A 23193-nucleotide genomic window follows, 5' to 3' on the forward strand; every position below is an offset into this window, starting at 1 on the left:
TCCAACAATGATAGACTGGATTAAGAAAATATGGCACATCTACACCATGGAATACTATGCAGCCATAAAAAATGATGAGTTCATGTCCTTTGTAGGGACATGGATGAAACTGGAAAACATCATTCTCAGTAAACTATTGCAAGGACAAAAAACCAAACACCCCATGTTCTCACTCATAGGTGGGAATTGAACAGTGGGAACTCATGGACACAGGAAGGGGAACATCACACTCCGGGGACTGTTGTGGGGTGTGGGGAGGGGGAAGGGACAGCATTAGGAGATATACCTAATGCTAAATGACGAGTTAATGGGTGCAGCAAAACAACATGGCACATGGATACATATATAACAAACCTGCACATTCTGCACATGTACCCTAAAACCTAAAGTATAATAAAAAAAAAAAAAACTGGTTGGACAGTGGGTGCGGTCCTCGGAGGGTGAGCTGAAGCAGGGCGGGGCATCATCTCACCCGGGAAGTGCAAGGAGTCAGGGAATTTCCCTTTTCCAGCCAAGGGAAGCTGTGAGAGACTGTACCAGGAGAAACAGTACACTCCTGCCCAAATACTGCACTTTTGCCATGGTCTTTGCAACCAGCTAACCAGGAGATTTCCTCTGGTGCCTGGCTCGGTGGGTCCCACGCCCATGGAGCCCAGCAAGCTAAGATCCATTGGCTTGAAATTCTCGCTGCTAGAGCAGCAGTCTGAAATTGACCCGGAATGCTGGAACTTGACGGGAGGAGGGGGCATCCACCATTGCTGAGGCTTGAGTAGGCAGTTTTATGCTCATAGTGTAAATAAAGCTGCTGGGAAGCTCGAACTGGTCAGAGCCAACTGCAGCTCAGCAAGGCCGACTGCCTCTCTAGATTCCACCTCTGTGGGCAGTGCATATCTGAACAAAAGGCAGCAGCCCCAGCCAGGGACTTATAGATAAAACCCTCATCTCCTTGGGACAGAGCACCTGGGGAAAGGGGCAGCTGTGGGCACAGCTTCTCCAGACTTAAACATCCCTGCCTGACAGCTCTGAAGAGAGCAGTGGTTCTCCCAGCATGGCATTTGTGCTCTGATAATGGACAGACTGCCTCCTTAAGTGGGTCCCTGACCCCTGTGTAGCCTGACTGGGAGACACCTCCCAGTAGGGACCAAGAGACACCTCATACAGGAGAGCTCTGGTTGGCGTCTGGTCACTGCCCCTCTGGGATGAAGCTTCCAGAGGAAGCATCAGGAAGCAATATTTGCTGTTCTACAGCCTCTGCTGGTGATGCCCAGGCAATCAGGGTCTGGACTGGACCTCCAGCAAACTCCAACAGACCTGCAGCTGAGGGGCCTGACTGTTAGAAGGAAGACTAACAAACAGAAAGGAATAGCATCAACATCAACAAAAAGGACATCCACACCAAAACCCCATCTGTAGGTCACCAACATCAAAGACCAAAGGTAGATAAAACTACAAAGATGGGGAGAAACCAGAGCAGAAACGCTGAAAATTCCAAAAATCAGAACATTTCTTCTCCAAAGGACCACAACTCCTCACCAGCAAGGGAACAAAACTGGATGGGGAATGAGTTTGACGAGTTGACAGAAGTAGGCTTCAGAAGGTGGGTAATAACAAACTTCTCCAAGCTAAAGAAGCACGTTCTAACTCATCGCAAGCAAGCTGAAAACATTGAAAAAAGGTTAGAGGAATGGCTAAATAGAATAACCAGTGTAGAGAAGAACATAAATGACCGGATGGAGCTGAAAAACACAGCACGAGAACTTCATGAAGCATACACAAGCTTCAATAGCCAATTTGATCAAGGGAAGAAAGGATATCAGTGATTGAAGATCAAATTAATGAAATAAAGTAAGAAGACAAGATTAGAGAAAAAAGAGTGAAAAGAAATGAACAAAGCCTCCAAGGAATATGGGACTATGTGAAAAGATCAAATCTACGTTTGATTGGTGTACCTGAAAGTGACAGAGAGAATGGAACCAAGTTAGAAAACACTCTTCAGGATATTATCCAAGAGAACTTCCCTAACCTAACAAGGTAGGCCAACATTCAAATTCAGGAAATACAGAGAATGCCACAAAGATATTCCTCTAGAAGAGCAACCCCAAGACACATAATCGTCAGATTCACCAAGGCTGAAATGAAGAAAAAAATGTTAAGGGCAGCCAGAGAGAAAGGTCTCACAAAGGGAAGCCCATCAGACTAACAGCGGATCTCTCGGCAGAAACTCTTCTACAAGTCAGAAGAGAGTGGGGGCCAATATTCAACATTCTTAAAGAAAAGAATTTTCAACCCAGAATTTCATATCCAACCAAACTAAGCTTCATAAATGAAGGAGAAATAAAATCCTTTACAGACAAGCAAATACTGAGTGATTTTGTAACCACCAGGCCTGCCTTGCGAGAGCTCCTGAAGGAAGCACTAAACATGGAAAGGAACAACTGGTACCAGCCACGGCAAAAACATGCCAAATCGTGAAGACCATTGACGTTATGAAGAAACTGCATCAACTAACATGCAAAACAACAAGCTAGCATCATAATGACAGGATCAAATTCACACATAACAATATTAACCTTAAATGTAAATGGGCTAAATGCCCCAATTAAAAGACACAGACTGGAAAATTGGATAAAGAGTCAAGACCTATCAATGTGCTGTATTCAGGAAACCCATCTCACATGCAAAGACACACAAAGGCTCAAAATAAAGGGATGGAGGAAGATCTACTAAGCAAATGGAAAGCAAAGAAAAAGCAGGTGTTGCAATCCTAGTCTCTGATAAAATAGATTTTAAAAGAACAAAGATCAAAAGAGACAAAGAAGACCATTACATAATGGCAAAAGGATCAATTCAACAAGAAGAGCTAACTATACTAAATATCTGTGCACCCAATACAGGAGCACCCAGATTCACAAAGCAAGTCCTTAGAGACCTATAAAGAGGCTTAGACTCCCACACGATAATAATGGGAGACTTTAACACCCCACTGTCAATATTAGACAGATCATTGAGACAGAAAATTAACAAGGATATCCAGGAATTGAACTCAGCTCTGCACCAAGTGGACCTGATAGACATCTACAGAACTCTCCACCCCAAATGTTGCAACAGAATATACATTCTTCTCAGCATCACAACGCACTTATTCTAAAATTGACCACATAATTGGAAGTAAAACATTCCTCAGCAAATGTAAAAGAACAGAAATCACAACAAACTGTCTCTCAGACCACAGTGCAATCAAACTAGAACTCAGAATTAAGAAACTCACTCAAAACTGCACAACTGCATGGAAACCGAACAACATGCTCCTGAATGACTACTGGGTCAATAACAAAATGAAGGCAGAAATAAAGATGTTCTTTGAAACCAATGAGAACAAAGACACAATGTACCAGAAGGTCTGGGACACATTTAAAGCAGTGTGTAGAGGGAAATTTATAGCACTAAATGCCCACAAGAGAAAGCAGGAAAGATCTAAAATCAACACCCTAACATCACAATTAAAAGAACTAGAGAAGCAAGAGCAAACACATTTAAAAGCTAGCAGAAGACAAGAACAACTAAGATCAGAGCAGAACTGGAGGAGATAGAGACACAAAAAACCCTTCAAAAAATCAATGAATCCAGGAGCTGGTTTTCCAAAAAGATCAACAAAATCGATAGACTGCTAGCAAGACAAAGAAGAAAAGAGAGAAGAATCAAATAGGTGCACTAAAAAATAATAAAGGGGATATCACCACTGATCCCACATAAATACAAACTACCGTCAGAGAATACTACAAACACCGCTACGCAAATAAATTAGAAAATCTAGAAGAAATGGATAAATTCCTGGACACATACACCCTCCCAAGACTAAACCAGGAAAAAATTGAATCTCTGAATAGACCAATAACAGGTTCTGAAATTGAGACAATAATTAATAGCCTACCAACCAAAAAAAGTCCAGGACCAGACAGATACACAGCCAAATTCTACCAGAGGTACAAGAAGGAGCTGGTACCATTCCTTCTGAAATTATTCCAATCAATAGAAAAAGAGGGAATCCTCCATAACTCATTCTATGAGGCTAGCATCATCCTGACACCAAAGCCTGGCAGAGACACAACAAAAAAGAGAATTTTAGGCCAATGTCCTTGATGAACATCAATGCGAAAATCCTCAATAAAATACTGGCAAACCGAATCCAGCAGCACATCAAAAAGCGTGTCCACCACAATGATGTTGGCTTCATCCCTGGGATGCAAGGCTGGTTCAACATACGCAAATCAATAAATGTAATCCATCACATAAACAGAACCAATGACAAAAACCACACGATTATCTCAATAGACGCAGAAAAGGCCTTTGACAAAATTCAACAGCGCTTCATACTAAAAACTCTCAATAAACTAAGTATTGATGGAACGTATCTCAAAATAATAAGAGCTGTTTATGACAGACCCACAGCCAATATTATACTGAATGGGCAAAAGCTGGAAGCATTCCCTTTGAAAACCGGCACAAGACAAGGATGAACTCTGTCACCACTCCTATTCAACATAGTATTGGAAGTTCTGGCCAGGGCAATCATGCAAGATAAAGAAATAAAGGGTATTCAATTAGAAAAAGAGGAAGTCAAATTGTCCCTGTTTGCAGATGACATGATTGTACATTTAGAAAACCCCTTGTCTCAGACAAAAATCTCCTTAAGCTGATAAGCAACTTCAGCAAAGTCTCAGGATACAAAATCAATGTGCAAAAATCACAAGCATTCCTATACACCAATAGCAGACAAACAGAGCGCCAAATCATGAGTGAGCTCCCATTCACTACTGCTACAAAAGGAATAAAATACCTAGGAATCCAACTTATAAGGGATGTGAAGGACCTCTTCAAGGAGAACTACAAACCACTGCTCAATGAAATAAAAGAGGACACAAACAAATGGAAGAAATTTCCATGCTCATGGATAGAAGGAATCAATATCATGAAAATGGCCATACTGCCCAAAGTAATTTATAGATTCAATGCTATCAAGCTACCACTGACTTTCTTCCCAGAATTGGAAAAAACTACTTTAAAGCTCATATGGAACTAAAAAAGAGCCCTCATAGCCAAGACAATCCTAAGCAAAATGAACAAAGCTGGAGGCATCATGCTACCTGACTTCAAACTATACTACAAGGCTACAGTAACCAAAACAGCATGGTACTGGTACCAAAACAGAGATATAGACCAATGGAACAGAGCAGAGGCCTCAGAGATAACACCACACATATACAACCATCTGATCTTTGACAAACCTGACAAAAACAAGAAATGGGGAAAGGATTCCCTAATTAATAAATGGTGCTGGGAGAACTGGCTAGCCATATAGAAAGCTGAAACTGGATCCCTTCCTTACACCTTATACAAAAATTAAATCAAGATGGATTAAAGACTTAAATGTAAGACCTAAAACCATAAAAACCCTAGCAGAAAACCTAGGCAATACCATTCAGGACATAGGCATGGGCAAATACTTCATGACTAAAATACCAAAAGCAATGGCAACAAAAGCCAAAATAGACAAATGGGATCTAATTAAACCAGGAGCTTCTGCACCGCAAAATAAACTATCAGCAGAGTGAACAGGCAACCTACAGAATGGGAGAAAATTTTTACAATCTATCCATCTGACAAAGGGCTAATATTCAGAATCTACAAAGAACTTAAACAAATTTACAAGAAAAAAACAAACAACCCCATCATAAAGTGGACAAAGGATATGAACAGACACTTCTCAAAAGAAGATATTTATGTAGCCAACAGACACATGAAAAAATCCTCATCATCACTGGTCATTAGAGAAATGCAAATCAAAACTACAATTAGATACCATCTCACGCCAATTAGAATGGTGATCATTAAAAAGTCAGGAAACAACAGATGCTGGAGAGGATGTGGAGAAATAGGAACACTTTTACAACCATTGTGGAAGACAGTGTGGCAATTCCTCAAGGATCTAGAACTAGAAATATCATTTGACCCAGCCATCCCATTACTGGGTATATAACCAAAGGATTATAAATCATGATACTATAAAGACACATGCACATATATGTTTATTGCAGCACTATTCACAATAGCAAAGACTTGGAACCAACCCAAATGTCCATCAGTAATAGACTGGATAAAGAAAATGTGGCACATATACACCAAGGAATACTATGCAGCCATAAAAAAGGATGAGCTCATGTCCTTTGCAGGGACATGGATGAAGGTGGAAACCATCATTCTCAGCAAACTATCACAAGGACAGAAAACCAAACACCGCATGTTCTCACTCATAAGTGGGAGTTGAACAATGAGAACACATGGACACAGGGAGGAGAACATCACACAGTGGGGCCTGTCAGGGGGTCGGGGGCTGGGGGAGGGATAGCATTAGGAGAAATACCTAATATAAATGACGAGTTGATGGGTGCAGCAAACCAACATGGCACATGTATACCTATGTAACAAACCTGCACGTTGTGCACATGTACCCCAGAACTTAAAGCATAACTAAAAAAAATTATATGTGAGTGACTTTGAGTTCCTAATTATTGTGATTAAAAATTCAAAGTGCTATTTTGTTTAATAATTCAATTTACATAATTTATACAAAGTAGCTGTTTATCCGAATTGCTTTCATTAGCATTAACATATTAGCTATAACTTTTACCTGTGGAAGGAACACTTTCTCTAATTTTAATGAAAATACCATTTGGGTAACAGTGGTCTTGCTTCAGACTTTCTGCCAGCTAATCCCTTGGTGTCCTTCGATCTCTAGTTGGGGACTGCAGGATCCTACCCATTTTCCTTTCCTTTTGTGGGCTGTCACTGCCCCCTTTATCACTTGGGTTTCTTCTCTTCCATGTCTGGTCTTCAGAGTGAGACAGTCTCTCAGTTCTCCCTTACTTGCTGTTCTAAAGATGAGCTTATAAACCATTTTCATTTGAAGGACTTAATCATGATTGCAAAAGATCCAAAGTCATAAATAAAAATTTCAGACTCATAAGGTAGTGTCTGTCCTTGTCAGCAACTATAATTCCCAGTCCCCTTGCTAGATGTCTGTCTCTGAGGTCCTCACCCAAGATTCCCCACCCTATGGAAAATGGAGGTCACTCAGCATGTCTCCCTCAGATGCTGGCAGCCATGTGAGGCTGTGGGGTCTAGGAGAGGTCTCCTCAGCTTTTGTCCCTGAAGAGTGGTTTGGGCTGATCAGTGTATAGAACAGAGTGGGTATCCAAGTATCTTCTAAAGAGTGCATGGTACTTTCCAAGACCTCTGGCCTGAGCATTCCCCATCCAGGGTGCTGCAGCTCAGGTACACTTGGCTGAGCCTGACTGGAAAGTCTTATGCATCAACCTCTTCAGAGAAGAGACAGGGATTCTTGGAGACCAGAGTTGAGGATTGAGGGCCACTGTCAAGAATGCGTGAGGAGGGCAGAGCCTTGGTATGTTTCAAGGGAAGAGTTTGAAATTGAGATGCACAGTGGTGGATGAATGGGCATGATAGCTACAGGGTCAGAATAAGTTCTAGTGATGACATATTGCTAGCTGCCTCCTGGGAATGTGCCTTTCAATTTCTGTCCCTTCCTCCTGCCCCTGCTGGTGACACCAGTGGAAACTGGAACAGATAGATCTTCATTGGTAGGAAGTTCCCAGATGTCAGGGACAGAAACCCCGGGACCCCAGGTCTACAAGGCATAAGGGCTGGGGATGAGGAAGAAACTCAGGGAGTGTGGGGCAATCACGCCCTTTCCCAGGGAGGAGCTACCTGGGCTTATTCACAGGGCGGGTCCCCAGGTGCTCTCAGCCTGGGTCTGTTCCCACTTAAGTTTCTCTGGGTGCTGTAAACGGAGCTGGCTTGGAGCCTCAGCCCTCTGCCTTTCTCTTCTCTTCCACCTTTTGTTAGGGATCCTGGGCTCTCCTCTTCTCTCTGGGAAGCCAGAGCCCAAGTGCTCCATTCCCAGGGAGGGAGTGCCCTCTAGGGCCAGGGGTAGTGAAGGACTGAGGAGGCACCAGCTAGAGAAGAAGGGCAGGGCCTGGGGGCCAAGTCTGGAAGGGAAGGAGCTGCTGGCCAATCAGGGGCGAGCCGACTGCACCCTGACCTGCTGGGCTGGGACAGCACAGAACCCACAGGTATCTGTGAGTTTGAGTGTGTGTGTGTGTGTTTCTTTAGAAGCCCTCTTCCAGCAACAGGACTGAAGTCTATAGGGTTAAAATGTGTACATGGTAGGGAAAGCTCCCCTGATCTCCCTTTTGGAACTCTTTCTCCAAATAAGAAAACTTTCTTCATTCTAAATTCTTCTAAATGAGTTGGGTTTCACCACTGCTGGATCTTTCTTGGCAATGCTGTGGGTTCTGGGGTTACCTCTACCCAATTTCTTCCTTTTCTGTAGAGCCCTAAATTCTTATCTATTATGTCTCACTTGTCTCCTGCTCTAATGTTTCTTTAAGTATACAGGATGCACAGCAGCGTGAGCCAAGGTGGTAAATCCTTGGCTCCAGCTAATCCTACCAGGTTAGTGTTTGCAGTTCATGGTGTGGAGTGGAGACACTATCAGTTCTATCTCTGGCAAGGTCAGGGGCTGGGCTGAAGCCTTGATATTTTGGATGTATGATATGACAAGCTTGGGGCAGGATTTGCCATACTGACATTTCATGGTTGTGGAAGCACCATGATTAAATGACCAGGGTGCAAACCAGAATTGATAGTGGCTTCCAGTAGCTTTGCAGAAGGCCAGCTCCTCACAGGGCTTCAATCTTGGGAAAGTGAATCTTTACCTCTCATTTAACTAACGAGGGAGGCTGAACATTTTTCCTTATATTTATTAGGTGCCTGCCTCATTTGTAATTGGCTCATTTTGTCTTCACTGCAGTTTTCCTGAATGAATGGAATCCTGGGTGTTATCTGCTAAGTGGCTGCTTGTCCTGACCCAGGAGGCTTCCACATGCTCTACTCTTAAGACATGGTTTTAAAAATTTTCCACCTGGGGACTGCTGATCGCAGTTTAAAAACCCTGGAGGGCAATGATCTATCCCATTTGGTTTCAAACTCCACTTTATATTTTCTCAGTAGGAAAACTGGGGGGAAAGTTGATGTTTTGGGTGGTAGCTCATAGAGCTAAAGTTTCAGTCTGACTGAGTATGAGTAAGCAATTCACTTCTACCTGAAAGAGCAGGAAAGATTCCTGGAGCTGGAAAAGACTGTAGTGATCCTATAGTTCAACCTCTTGGGCCCATGTTGAGAACGTCCATCAGAAACTCAAACAGGTTGTGAAGTCTCAGGCAGAGGCTCTGGAGTCAGACAGACCTGGGTATGAATCTGGCTCTGACCCTATTAGCTGGGAAACTTAGGACAAGTGACTCAAAGTCTCTGAGGCTCAGTGTTCTGATGATAAGTGCGGGTCTCATAGGTCATTGTAAGACTACTTAGTGAATATCCATGGAGTCCTCAGCAAAAACCTCGGAGCACAGAATGCAGTCAGTAAGTGGTAGCTGTTATTATGATTCTCACTAAAGAAGAGGTTAGTCGAGCATCTGTCAGGGATCTTTGCAGAGTAGAGGACTGAACTGAATGACTTTACATACCTGGGACTCTCAAATGGTGCAGGGGGCGAAGCCAAGCCTGCTTCTGCTTGCAGTTCACTCCATCTGAGCCTCAATGTTCTTACCTATAAAAATGGGATCAAATATGAAATTGCACCACTAGATACGAAAATACATACACAGGGTTTTTTTCATAACAGCTACCTCAAGGATTTTAGAAATTGTTATTTTCTACCCTGAAAGGCCTAAGATCAGGCACTGGGCTTCTCTGAGGAGCCAGGAGTTGCCCAGGGCAATAGGAGGTGGGTGGGGAGTGGGGTGGCTAGACACAGGCATTAGGGTCCTCACACTTATTGGGCACCTGATGTGTTTAAGGGGCCCTGAGAAGCCTGAGCCAGGTGCTGGCCCTCAGGAAGCCACAGGATGGTAGGGGAGGCAGACAGTGGTGCCACGTAGTAGGTGGGTGCTCCACTTGCGGAGTTAGCATGGTTGTGTTAACTGTTAGCCTCTCTTCCAGGGCCGCCGTCCACACTGTCCCGGTCAGAGTCCTGGGACCACATGGGGATGCTGCCGTGGCTTCTTGCCTTCTCCATTCTGGGTCTCCAGGCTTGGGGTAAGTTTTCTTTACTTGTATCAGAAGTGCCTTTGATGAGCAAGAGAAGACCGTTCTCAAGTTTAATAATAGAAACCCATCCAAGTGCTTTCCCTTTGTTAGTGGATAGTGTAGCTTTGCAATTTGGAGCCCTGTTCTAGAGTTTACAGATTTTTGTTCAAATCCTTGCCTGCCCTTTGTTATGGTCTTCAACAAGTTATTCAATTTCTTTGAATCTTATTTGATCCCATGATAAAAGGATAATATTGCTCATTTCTTAGGGTTGTTTTCGAGGATTAAATTAGATCACAAGTGTGCGCCACTTAGCACAATGCCCAAACAGTAAGTGCTGGGTAATTTGTAGCTATGATTTAATTATTATCACCATCATTATTATACCAGTTGTAGTTAAACCCAGCACTTGGGTCTACATTTGTAAATAAAAGCAAATTCCCCAAGAGTAGCAATGCCCTTTCTCTACATTAAAAAGATTTCTTATCGTTTTATACATAAGAGTAGACAAATAGCAATGTTCAGTAAACAAATGCTGTCAAATTAAAATGAAAGTGAGCTTGGTGATTCTTAAAGATGACATGTTTTTCAGTTTGTCTTACATACACAGACCCCCTTCTGAAGGAAAAATGTAATATAGCTTTCTCTCTGTCCTCTGCTACTCAGACAGCAAATTTAATGGGATTACCTGGAGTTAGTGTTGGAGAAACTCACAGGCCTTTCATTGTATGACTGGAGAAGCTGAGGCCCTGATGGGGAAATTAACTTGCCCAAGCAAGGCAGGGAGTTTTGTGTGGTCCTCATCCCTGCCTCCTGGTTCCTGCCCTGCTCCTGTCCTGCCTGCCAGGTGTCAGTGTTGGCCTGCGGGCTGCTCTTCCACTCTGAGAATCCTGTGGGTTTCATTTGTAAAGTGTCCTCTCAAGGCTCCTCCCTCCCCATCCCCAGTCCTCTGTGTCCCCTTCACAGCCCAGCTCAGGCCCTCTGCCTGCTGAGGTGGGCTCCTGTACTCAGCAGTCTCTCCAGCACATCTTGGACTTGGTGTCCTGGTCATGTATTTGCTCTTGATTTCACAGAAGGACAGAACCCCAGAACCATGGTGGAGACCCTCGGCGACTTTGTCTTGTAGGAAGAGAAACAGGTCACATTGTGGCAGTAACTAACCCAAGTTCATCTGACAACTTTGGGGAGGCTGCAGAGTACAGTTGTTATGAACAGGGGCTTCGGGGTCAGAGATTCTGATTGGAATCTAAATCTACGCTTAAAACCTCTGTTATGTTAGACAAGTAACCTAACTTCCGTAAGACTTGGTTTCCCTTCTGTATAGACAGCATAGTTGCTTTGCTTAACTCATGAAGTTGTTTTAAGCCACAATTCTGATAGCATCCTTGGATGTACTTTGTAACCACAGGGCTGGTCTGTGGGAGGTGGGGCTGCTGACAATGTCACTGCCACCACTGGCTACTGCTCCCAGGACCCCTGGTACTGAATGGGAGCAGTGGGGGATAAGGACAGGCTGGCAGTGGCTAATCCACAGTAAAATGTCTCTAAAACGTCTAGTTTTTGAAGGCAGTCACAATGATCTGTATATTTCTGTTTCAAGAACCTTGTCTGGCACCCATAGGTGATTAAGACATGTGTGTTAGCTCAACATGTCACGACTGTCTTGGTATGTGACACTCTGCTGGGTACCCATGGTTTGATTAGTAGGTCTGCAGGTGAACCAGGAAAGGTGGCACTGCCCAGATAAGGCAGCAGGCGAGACTGCAGTGCTCCTGGAATGGAGGGAGGCTGGGGGAGGTAGGAGGACAAAGGCCTTTCTGGGCAGATGTGGAAGGCAGAGGCAGGCCGAGGCCAGAGACTTCTGTGGTTCTCTGTGTGCTTGCTAGAAGACGTTAGGTGACCTGGGGAGGAGGAGAGGCTATGCACTGTGGAGTGGGATGTCTGGCCCAGCCTCTGAGCTTGCTGGCCACGTGCACTCCAAGGAGGGCACCAATGCACCAGTGCTCTCTTGCAGGGGATTTTCCACAGTTCTCCTGGAATGAGACCCAAGCCAGCGGCTTGTCCCAGAGGCTTATGGACCTGTTTGTCAGTATCTCACAGTTCATTCACAAGGGTCGCAATGGTGAGGCGGTTTGGAGATTGGCTGGGGCTTCTTAAGTGGTCAGAAATGTTTCTCAGGACTTGATAATGTCTGGGCTGAGAGTCAAAGAAAGGGTTGGGGAGGAATCCCAAGAGGTTCGTCTCCAACCACTCCCATGGATCATCCTGAGTCCTTAGGCAAAGGGGAGTTCCTCAGCCTAAGGAGAGAAAAAGAAGAGAAACTCAAATGAAGAAAGAGAAGGAGGCCGGGCGCGGTGGTTCACGCCTATAATCCCAGCACTTTGGGAGGCCGAGGTGGGTGGATCACGAGGTCAGGAGATCGAGACCATTCTGGCTAACACGGTGAAACCCTGTCTCTACTAAAAATACAGAAAATTAGCTTGGCATAGTGGCACGCACCTGTAATTCCAGTTACTCAGGAGGCTGAAGCAAGAGAATCACTTGAATCCGGGAGGTGGAGGCTGCAGTGAGCCGAGATCACGCCACTGCACTACAGCCTGGGTGACAGAGCGAGACTCCATCTCAAAAAAAAAAAACAAAAAAACAAAAAAAAAAACAAAACAAAAAAAACAACAACAAAAAAAAAAGAGAGAGAGAGAGAAGGAGAAAAAACCCAGAGAGAAAAGACATGTCCTCCACTCCCAGCTCCAGCATGACAGTGTCTCCACTGTCCCTCAGAGCGCTCCTGGGGCTCCCATGATGAGAATGGAGAAAGGGAGCCCTCAGGTAGCCTGCCGCCATGGGTGGGATCTCACAGCCCTGCAGCTAGGGAGTGTTCGGAAGAAAGAGGTGCAGACCCCGTGTTTATGGAGCCTCCTGTGGGCTCTGGAGTCCCTAGTTGAGGAGACTGATAGAGCTTCCTTCAAAGAGTCACGGTTCTTAGGGGAGGGGAAGACAAGAGACACAGTTGAGACCAGGGCAAATGGCAGTGAAGAAAATGCATCCTCAGGGTTCTGGGCTAAGGAGGCAGCTCAGAGCCCCATGGTGGGCGGCGGGGTTGGCTGGGGTGCCTTCTGAAGGAGGGGAGCATGTAGGCCAGGAGGCAGTAGGGTATGGGATTTGCCCTTCAGGTAAAGACAAGGAGAGATTGTCTGGGAACAAGGCGGTACGACTTCCCAGGCTGAGGGCAGCATGTGTCCGGGCAGTGGTTCAGCCACAGTGGAGAGGAAGAGGGGGCTGTGGGGGTGAAGGGCTCCCCCAGGGTGTCTCTCATGCATGGGGCAGGCCTGCCCTGATCATGAGAGGTCAGGGCACATGGTCGACCTGTTGGGGGAAGATGGGCAGGGCCTGCTATGTGCCATTCTGTGGTCTTCCCTACAGATACTCCCACCATCGTCTCCCGCAAGGAGTGGGGGGCAAGGCCGCTCGCCTGCAGGGCCCTGCTGACCCTGCCTGTGGCCTACATCATCACAGACCAGCTCCCAGGGATGCAGTGCCAGGAGCAGAGCATTTGCAGCCAGACACTGCGGGGGTTGCAGTCCCATTCCGTCTACACCATAGGCTGGTGCGACGTGGCGTACAAGTAAGAGGCTAGCCAAGTCCTCGAGGCCCACATCCAAAGTCACCCCTCTCAGGGTGCTTCCCATTTCCCCTTCTCTGTGGCTCTTATTTTCTGGGCTTCATTTACATTGCTTTTGTAATGAATAAAGATGGTAAAAGGGAAATCAAACAAAATCCGAAACCTCCGGGGATTGTAAGAGGGATGACTCTAAGCCACTTATTTAAGTGGCTTTCGATTCTGGTGCTCCTGTGAAAAAGCAAGGAAGGTTATGTAACAACTGCAGTTTTAACTGAGCCCTTGGAACTCATGAAATGTTACAGTTTACAGAGGTCTTCACAAATATCACCCAATTTGGCCCTCCCAGCTACTGTGAGAAATGGGTTCCTACCCATATTCCTACCCTTATTTCACAGGTGGGAAAGCCACGGTTCAGGGAAATTAAAAGCTCTGCTCAGAGAGAGGAAGCATGTACCCAGAGCTGTGTGAGGGTGCCTGCCAGTGCAGCCCTTGCTCCTCCCCACCTCACAGGGACTCGCACCTGGAAAGCAGTGTGTCTCACTTGTTACCCTGAAGGACCACTCTGACAGCAAGTCCGGGGACCCCACCGGGGAGAGTGGGCATTGGGAATGGCGGGGAGGTGAGACCCGCAAGAAAACAAGGGAGGGCATGAAGGAGCTGTGCACTGTGCATTGAGTTTCTGCTCTGGGGATCATCAGTGGAAGCCCAGAACCTTTTCTCCCTTAGCCTCAAGAATGAGGAGACATATGTAGAAGGAGAGGGAAAGAGAGAGTGGGAATGGGGCTGTCCTCTACGGAACTCTAGAGACAAACATAAATAATTTCTGAATTATCCATTTTGGAAAGGGAAATCTAAGTCTTCTTATTTATTTATTTAATTTATTTTTAAACACAAATATATAAGAGCAGTTGCAGGCCCTGGTCGTGGCCACCAGCACCCCTGGGATGGCTGGGTCTTCCCTGTCTGCCCACGGTGCATGCCGTGTCAACCACGACTCACCTGCTGCCCCTGCCACCAGCATCTCCACTGTCCTGCTGTTGTTGCTGCTGTGTTATCTGGTTTGGTCACTATATTCCTAAGTTATTTCAGCCACTGCATCTCTAAGTCAGGTTTCTACAGTGACAACTTGACCATCTCCAGTTTTTGCAATGCAGCTGACAGTAGCTGTAAGGGACTGTTCACACTGGACTAACCGCAGGCTGCTGCAGGAGTGACCAAGGAACCTGTGAAAGTACTGGCAGCAAAGCCAGGGAAGGGGTGGACACACCAGGCTCCACACCCATTCCTCAGGTCGACATCGGTGTAGGGTGGAAAGTCGGCCTGACTCAGTTCAGCCTCTTTCCTTGACCTAAGGGAGGTGTTCTTTCTGTGTTTAGTTTGCTGTGGAAACTCATGTTCTATTAAAAGATGAATACGGCAAAGTTGTGAAAACATCAATTCTGAAGACTGATTGGAAAGTGGAGGAGAGAAATTATAAAGAGGCAGGAATAAAAGAAGTAGAATAAAAAATTGATTTAAAAGGTAAATGTTAAAAAGGAACATTCTAAACAAATTTCTATGATAAAGAAGAGCTTAAGGAAATTCCTAAAGAGAATCTGAAGAAAAACATCAATACAAAAGGAACTATTGAATCTGGCATAATTGTTTTAGAGAATGTTGAAGTGTTTGGTCCTATAATTTAAAAACATGATGTATTAATTTTTAAGCTCTTGAAAAGCGTTGGACTAATGTCCTCAGGTCCTTGAGTGTCATGCAGTCAAATTCCACTTTGAACCAAATGAGTATTTTTAAAGTGAGGTTCTGGAAAACACATGCAAGCTAAATCACAACAAAAATTAAAATATATTCCCACGTCTCTTGGAGGTCTAAAACTGATTATTCTGCACCTCCTATTGTTATGTTATTGGAACATAGTACTTATTTATGAGCCTCCAGAACCCCTTTTCCTTTTGAGGATCAGTGAGAGGTTTTCATTTATGGGGATTTGCCAGTAAACCCATTATTTCCTTCTTGTCAGCTTCCTGGTTGGGGATGACGGCAGGGTGTATGAAGGTGTTGGCTGGAACATCCAAGGTTTGCACACCCAGGGCTACAACAACATCTCCCTGGGCATCGCCTTCTTTGGCAGTAAGATAGGTAAGGGCCACTCCCTGCGGACCCCGTGCTGGAGAGTTGTGTACACGCTCTTCCTCCACTCCCAAGGCTCAACACTCATCTTTTCACCCTACATCATACTTACCTTCTCTGATGATCGCCCTTCTCTTGAAATTCTTTTCTCCTTTGGATTCTGTGACATGCATACTTTTTGTCCTCTGCCTCTCATTACTGGTCTGTACTCTTGTGATACTGCTGAAGCCTGCATGGGCATTGCTTGAGCTCACGGTTGTTGCTGTCACTTCTAAAGTCTGAGGTTGTCTGACATAGACGCTGTGACTGCCAGAGGCAGAGAAGCACAGCTCATCTCTTATTCCAGTTTCTTCCATTGGTGGAAACTAACCAGAAGGCAGCAGGCAGGGAAATCTGGAGGTATAATTTGCAGGCTTCTAGCCCCTAGAAAAATAGAGAAAAGCACAGAACAGGGATGGAATTGAGAAATAATCCATACAGAACCAGCACTTGCCAGCATCCTCATTTGACAGATGGGGCTAGGTAACAGCATTTCTCTCAGAGGTTTTCTGTGAGAATTATGAGTGAACAGATATAAAGAGCCTATTGCACACCTGATCAGGGGAGCTATGAGTAAATTCTGGTTGCCTTTTATCCTGTACTAGTGCACACCGGACTTGGTCAGGTGGGCTTCCCTTTGCATGTATCCTTCACTGCCTTCCAGCTCTTCTGCCTAAAGATGGAGTGGATAACATCTTAGCTCGGCTCTTGGAAGAAGTTTTCAACCTTGGCTGCTAAGAGATCTAGGTAGTTTCTTGCCTCTTAGGCACTCTGTTCTGGCAACTGGGCCAGTTTCCTCTCTTCCAATCCAGTTATTCAGGCTCAAGTGGTAACATCATCCTCCCTTCAGGTGTCTGGTCCAGGTGGAGTTTCTTACTGACATTTCTGTGCTCCCTGTCCTCCTCTTTAAGGCAGCAGTCCTAGCCCTGCTGCCTTATCAGCTGCAGAGGGTCTGATCTCCTATGCCATCCAGAAGGGTCACCTGTCGCCCAGGTATATTCAGCCACTTCTTCTGAAAGAAGAGACCTGCCTGGACCCTCAACATCCAGTGATGCCCAGGAAAGGTAAGACCCTCCACGTCACCTCGCCCTCCTCCTCGTCACCACCCAGCCATGTTTGGGAGCCATGTATGGGAGTGCTTTTTCCTGTCAGATCCCATGGGATTCTGGGACCAAGAACATCTCATGCCTACTTTGAGATCTGGAAAATTTTGAGAGGGCGTCTTCCTGGCCTCCTCTCCATCCCATCAGAATGAGATAGCCATAGACTTATTCTTAAAACAAATACATATGTACACAGATTTTCACTCAATCAACAAATATTTACTGCATAGCAGGCACGGCACTGTTCTAAGTACTGAGCATACAGCTGTGAACAAAACAGATGAAACTCTTCACCTTCAGGAAGCTTGCACTTCAGTGAGAAAAGACAGAAAATGAACAAAATAACAAAGAAATATATATGATGTTAGACGGCATAAAGGTTATAGAGAAAAATAGAGTGGGAATGGAGTGGGATTAACGTGTATACATATTTGTGTATTATATGGGTACACGAAGACATACATAAGCTTACATACCTTTCTAAATGCAAAAACCAGCCATGGCCCCAGCATGGCCACAGCTCAGAGAAAAGCTCGTGCTCACAGATGATGCTGACATCAGAGTGCATATAACAAAAAGCTGAGTAATGAAAATAATGCACTATTTTGAAGTGAATAAGCAGCAACCTAAAACCAGTCAAATTAATAAGCACTCCTGCTAGTGTGGACCTTTTCTTGGGATCAATGATGTTTTTAGAATTAGCTTTTCAAAATTGTGAATCTCTAAATAAAATATTTCTTGCTTTTGGACAGGCACTATGTTCAATAATGATAATTCCTTAATATTTGTACAGTTCTTGCTAGATTTCAAGTTGTTTCCAAATGTGTGTGATCAGTTCAGAGAGGCCAGTGACTTCTGCGTTATAGTCCTGTTACATAAGCGCACATACCTGCATATGTATTTGCAATGCGTGTTCTTTTGAAGGCAATGACCATGCCTCTGTATAACCCACAGTCCTTTCCCTTCTGCTTATGCACTGATTTATATTGGTATCAGGGCTGTAGATTTTTGCCTCAGCCCCCTGGCTCCAGCCCTCTGAATCTGAAACCCCCCAACTGGACTTCCCCAGAATCCCAAAGCCGATCTTACATTAGGATGTGCCCATGGGTGCTGGAGGCCTGGGAGAGGCTGAGGAATAATCCAGCCTGGAGTTGAGCTATTGCTCACAGAGAGGCAAAAACAAATCCCTATTTCCTTGGCTTTTCATTTTACCACAGTTTGCCCCAACATCATCAAACGATCTGCTTGGGAAGCCAGAGAGACACACTGCCCTAAAATGAACCTCCCAGCCAAATACGTCATCATCATCCACACCGCTGGCGCAAGCTGCACTGTATCCACAGACTGCCAGACTGTCGTCCGAAACATACAGTCCTTTCACATGGACACACGGGACTTTTGTGACATTGGATATCAGTAAGTGGGATCAATGCCAAGAGAACCCTCTTTTTCTTCAGGATTGTAGGAAGGAAGGCTGTGGGAGGGAACTGATGTTTCCTGAGCCTCTCCTTTGGGCTGGGTGCTTTCCGTAAGGCATCATATTTTATTTTTGCAAGACTGGGCTGAGGATCATTCAGAGCATAGCTAATGGTCAGTTACCTCGCTTGGACGTATCTCCACAAGTGGTTGGGAAGATTCTGAAAAGAAGGCATTAGAAGCCTAGTGATAAAGCAAGAATGTGATACCCTCAGGGGAGGCCACAAAGGGTTGTACCTTTTTAATGCAATCCCTTCTAACCTGTCAGAGACAAAGGCCTTGCTCACTCCTACCTCAGTCTGCCCAGCTCCAAACTTGCTCTCTCCGATGTTAGAATCCTGCTATTCCTCTGGTGTTACTTACCTCATTTTATAGTTGTAGGAACTTTTAACCTCCCTGGACCTCTTTTGTCTCATCTCTACAATAGGGACAATACTTTATCTGTTTGAAGACAGGGATCGAGATCAAAACATTCTCTTTTGGCGCCTTTAATGCCAGGTCTGTAATAAAGAAACACACTAAACTAATGGAGTAGAAGAAGCTACTTGGAAGATGTCTTGGAATTTTCATAGGAAGGATTTAGGGCTAGAGTATAATGTATTTCAATTATTCATCTGTGACTTAATCACAACAAATCTTACAAAGTCTCAGGTAGATGTGCTTTTGCAAATGTGTTGTTCTGGGCCTATTGTCTCTCCTTTTAACTCCTGTTTTAAAAGCAGCCTTTGCAAACAGGAGGGAACTCTTGCTTCATTTTGCAGGATTTTCCATGGGCTTTCTATGGTTGTTTAGTACAGGTAACAGGAAATTGACTATAAATCTGGAAATTCCACATGGAAAATGCCAGAAGTTGAGAGAATGTTTGTTTTCCTCTCTCACTCAGTCTTTAGAGACTTGATCCCCGTTTCTTGACTTCAAAACCTGTTGCGATATCCTTCTGCTCCAGCCTCATGATATGTCATCTGTAACCCTGATGTGGACTGTAATCAGGACAAAGCAGCCACTCACACATTATTTTCTGGTTTTTTAATCAATAGTTATTGGATAGCTACTATATGCCTGGTGCTAGACAAGATATATCAATCTAACAACAAACAGAGAGAGATTCTCCAAAGATGATGAATTTGGCCAGGCACGGTGGCTCATGCCTATAATCTCAGCACTTTAGGAGGCCGATGCGGAAGGATTGCTTGAGGTCAGGAGTTTGAGATCAGCCTGGGCAACATAGGGAGACCCCATCTCTTCAAAAAAATAAAATAATTAGCTGGGTGTAGTGGCATGTATACCTGTAGTCAGTCCCAACTACTTGGAGGGCTGAAACAGGAGGATCGCTTGAGTCTAGTAGTTTGAGGCTGCAGTGAGTCATGGTTGTGCCACTGCCCTTCGACCTGAGCAACAGAGTGAGACCCCGTCTGAAAAAACAAAAACAAAAGCAAGAGAATAAAGATAAGTGTTTTATTTGGGAGTGTAAAGGGAATTTCCAAATCTGGGATATGCCTGCTACAGGAACCATAGGCATATCCAAAGAGGTTCAGGCCAGGGGAAGCTTTTAAAGGCAAAAGGGAAAAGTGTACATCGTTTGTTTTGAAATAAAGGGAACACTGGAGAACATTGGCACTTATCGCAGGAGGTGACACCAGTTCATTAGCGGAGACAGTGTGTTGGGCAAGTGTTCTTCATCAGCCGGATGTCCTTGTGACTAGTAACAAGCTGCAGTTTCGAAAGTTTTTGGCTAAAGTTCTTGTTACAGACATGTGTGCATAAGAGTCCTTCAGAGAATCTTTGTGCTAGTTCTTATTGTAGGCTTGTGTGCATGAGGGTCCACCCTTCTCAACTTCCTGGCTTTATTTATTTTTGTTAGAGTTTGACACAAGTGACTCCATTTTGATTCTGACAACTTTCACTGATAGATAGGAGAGAAGGAGGGCTAACAAGTAACTACAAGTCAAAGTGTTGAGCACTGTGATGGATGCAGAACAGGATAATGTATAGGATGAGTCTCTAATCACGGCTTTGTGGGGGGTGATTGGGGTCTGAGAATGGCTTCAGAGGGAGGAGTCCTCATTGGGACATGGATAAGGAGTGGGGTTTATTCAGGCAAAGAAGGAGGAAGAGTGTCAGGGTGGGGAGGAACAGCATTTGCCAGGGCCCGGGGTTCAGACAGAGCATTACAAATAGATTTGAAAGAGAGGAGTGGTGAGTAGTAAGGGTGGGAGGGCCTGGGAGGGGCCACATCACAGAGGGCCTCATAGCAGACTCAGAGAGACTGACTCTATTTGAAAGCCAGCTGCAGACTATTTGGGAGGTCATGCCCTATGATAGGATTTGTATTTTAGAAAAATCACTCTGGGTGCTACTTTAAGAATGGGTTGGAAGGAGGCAAAACTCTGGGCAGGAAGCTACTGCAGTGATCCAGTGACTTGGAGTGGGATCGTGGCAGTTGGTCTAGAAAGAAGTGGAGGAATTTAGAAGCTGTGTAGGAGATACAATTGACAAGCCATGATTGGTGACTAGGTGGGCTGAGTGAGGGGGTAGAATGCATTCAGGGTGTTGTCCAATTTTCTAGCTGGAGAAATTTTAGAAGAAGATGGGTTTGCTTGGACTGTTTTTACAGGTAGCACTTGAAGCTGTGGCAATGATTGTCCAGGGCGAATACGTTGAGTGAGAGAATGGCCTAGACTAGAGTGCGGAGGAGCACCATGTTTGAGGAAGGGAAGGTGGGGTGGCAGAGGGGCCTGAGGGAGCAGCAGGAGGAGGAGAACAAGGAGGGGTGTGGTTGTGGAAGCCCGGGGAAGGGAACATTTTAAGAGAGTGGTCAACAGGGTCAGTGTAGTCTGGAAGTAAAATAAGTGTCCGTTGTACTTAGTGCCAGGAAGCCACTGCTTACCTTGGAGGGGTCAGATTTAGTGGTGTGGTGGGAACAAAAGCCAGGTTGAAGTGGATTGTGGTATTTTTTGTTTTGTTTTGTTTTGTTTTGTTTTCTGTCCTTGTCCACATTGGCACATAAGAGATCTCTAGTCAATATCGGATGAATGGATGAAAGAATGAATGAGTGGTTGAAGGAGCGAATGAAGTATTTAAATTCTGTTTCCCAGAGTGACTGTCTTTATTTTCTTTTCTTGACCTAAGCTTCCTGGTGGGCCAGGATGGTGGCGTGTATGAAGGGGTTGGATGGCACATCCAAGGCTCTCACACTTATGGATTCAACGATATTGCCCTAGGAATTGCCTTCATCGGCTACTTTGTAGGTAAGGGGTGAGCATGGGGTAGAGCGTGCTAGGGGTTGAAGGACCATGCGGCATGTCTGGGAAGCATGGCGGGAAGGGCAGCCCTGTGGTGCCTGGCAGTGTGAATGGAACATTTTAGCTTTAAAGTGGACTTTTAATACAGGATGTCACCAGGATCCCCTTTCAGACAGAGCATTTACTCCCAAATCCACCCATCCCCATGCCCAGCTCCACCTTGCTTTACATCCAAGGCAAACATGGAGCAAGGGGGGAAAAGTCTTTTGCAAACTTCAGTGCTTTTATCGCTCAGTTGGCAAATGCATCCCCTTTCTTGTTAGCCATGGCAACAATTTGGGGAGCACCACTGCCTGTTATGGAAAACCAGTGGGCAGCCCAGTGGTGCTGTATCTGCTTTATACCTGCTCAGAAGTGGTGTGTTGTGCTGCAGTTCTCCTCCAGAACAGTTTTTTATTTTTGTATTTATTTATTTATTTATTTTTGAGATGGAGTCTTGCTCTGTCTCCCAGTCTGGAGTGCAGTGGCGTGATGTCGGCTCACTGCAAGCTTCACCTCCCGGGTTCACGCCATTCTCCTGCCTCAGCCTCCTGAGTAGCTGGGACTACAGGCGCCCAGCTAATTTTTTTGTATTTTTAGTAGAGAAGGAGTTTCACCATGTTAGCCAGGGTGATCTCGATCTCTTAATCTTGTGATCTGCCTGTCTTGGCCTCCCAAAGTGCTGGGATTACAGGCGTGAGCCACCGCGCCTGGCCCCCTCCACAGCAGTTTTTAACCTTCTGGAAGAAACTTTGGCATGGAGGAATCAGAGAAAGCAATGACCTTGTTTTCTTTTTGTGCCGGATTGCCACAATTTAAGTAAATGTGTTGGCTATGGTGATGGCGGAATGGGGCATGGTGGGGGAAGAAAGAAACTGGGATCTAGGTGCTTGTCCCTTCCCTAATCAAGAAACTTTGAGCCCCTAATGACTGATGGGGAAAATGTGTTTTGCAGAAAAGCCTCCAAATGCTGCAGCACTGGAGGCAGCCCAGGACCTGATCCAGTGTGCCGTGGCTGAGGGGTACCTGACTCCAAACTACCTGCTGATGGGCCACAGTGACGTGGTCAACATCCTGTCCCCTGGGCAGGCTTTGTATAACATCATCAGCACCTGGCCTCATTTCAAGCACTGAAGGAGGCCCCACTCCCTCTGAGACTGCTCTCCCTCCCCTACCGGGTCTCTCCAATCCTCACCATCCAAGCTGGCTCAGCACCTTGTGTCCTCCTCCCCTGCCAGCCCATCCTTTCTCAGGTTCGAATGGTCATGTCCTTTCCTGCCAACATCCTCCAAGAGCCCCCAAACCTCACAGCTGGGCATTCACAGCCCTCTTGGTCTGAGTTTAGACTTCCCCTCTCTTCACCTACCTCTCCCCTGGGCACCTA

The 23193-nt window shown here is 45.3% G+C and overlaps 1 protein-coding gene across 1 annotated transcript; it reads left to right on the forward strand.

Moving 5' to 3' along the window:
* Nucleotides 1–10118: 10118 nt before the first annotated feature.
* On the forward strand, nucleotides 10119–22943 carry PGLYRP3 (peptidoglycan recognition protein 3). Its single transcript, XM_032151926.2, has 7 exons — nucleotides 10119–10173; nucleotides 13585–13786; nucleotides 15801–15919; nucleotides 16861–17013; nucleotides 18270–18468; nucleotides 21658–21776; nucleotides 22765–22943. Exons 1-7 carry the CDS (start codon nucleotides 10119–10121, stop codon nucleotides 22941–22943), a joined length of 1026 nt encoding a protein of 341 aa, XP_032007817.1.
* The last annotated feature ends 250 nt before the right edge of the window (nucleotides 22944–23193 follow it).

This window comes from Hylobates moloch, unplaced genomic scaffold (assembly GCF_009828535.3).
Source record: "Hylobates moloch isolate HMO894 unplaced genomic scaffold, HMol_V3 SCAFFOLD_5, whole genome shotgun sequence".
Lineage (NCBI taxonomy): Eukaryota > Metazoa > Chordata > Mammalia > Primates > Hylobatidae > Hylobates > Hylobates moloch.

Excerpts from the sequence above, each read along its gene's own strand:
- PGLYRP3 (XM_032151926.2), top strand. The coding sequence starts at position 10,119 with ATGGGGATGCTGCCGTGGCTTCTTGCCTTCTCCATTCTGGGTCTCCAG. Across the intron at positions 15,920-16,860 it reads CTTCTTTGGCAGTAAGATAG|GCAGCAGTCCTAGCCCTGCT; the intron begins GTAAGGGCCACT and ends CTCCTCTTTAAG. Across the intron at positions 18,469-21,657 it reads TTTTGTGACATTGGATATCA|CTTCCTGGTGGGCCAGGATG; the intron begins GTAAGTGGGATC and ends TCTTGACCTAAG.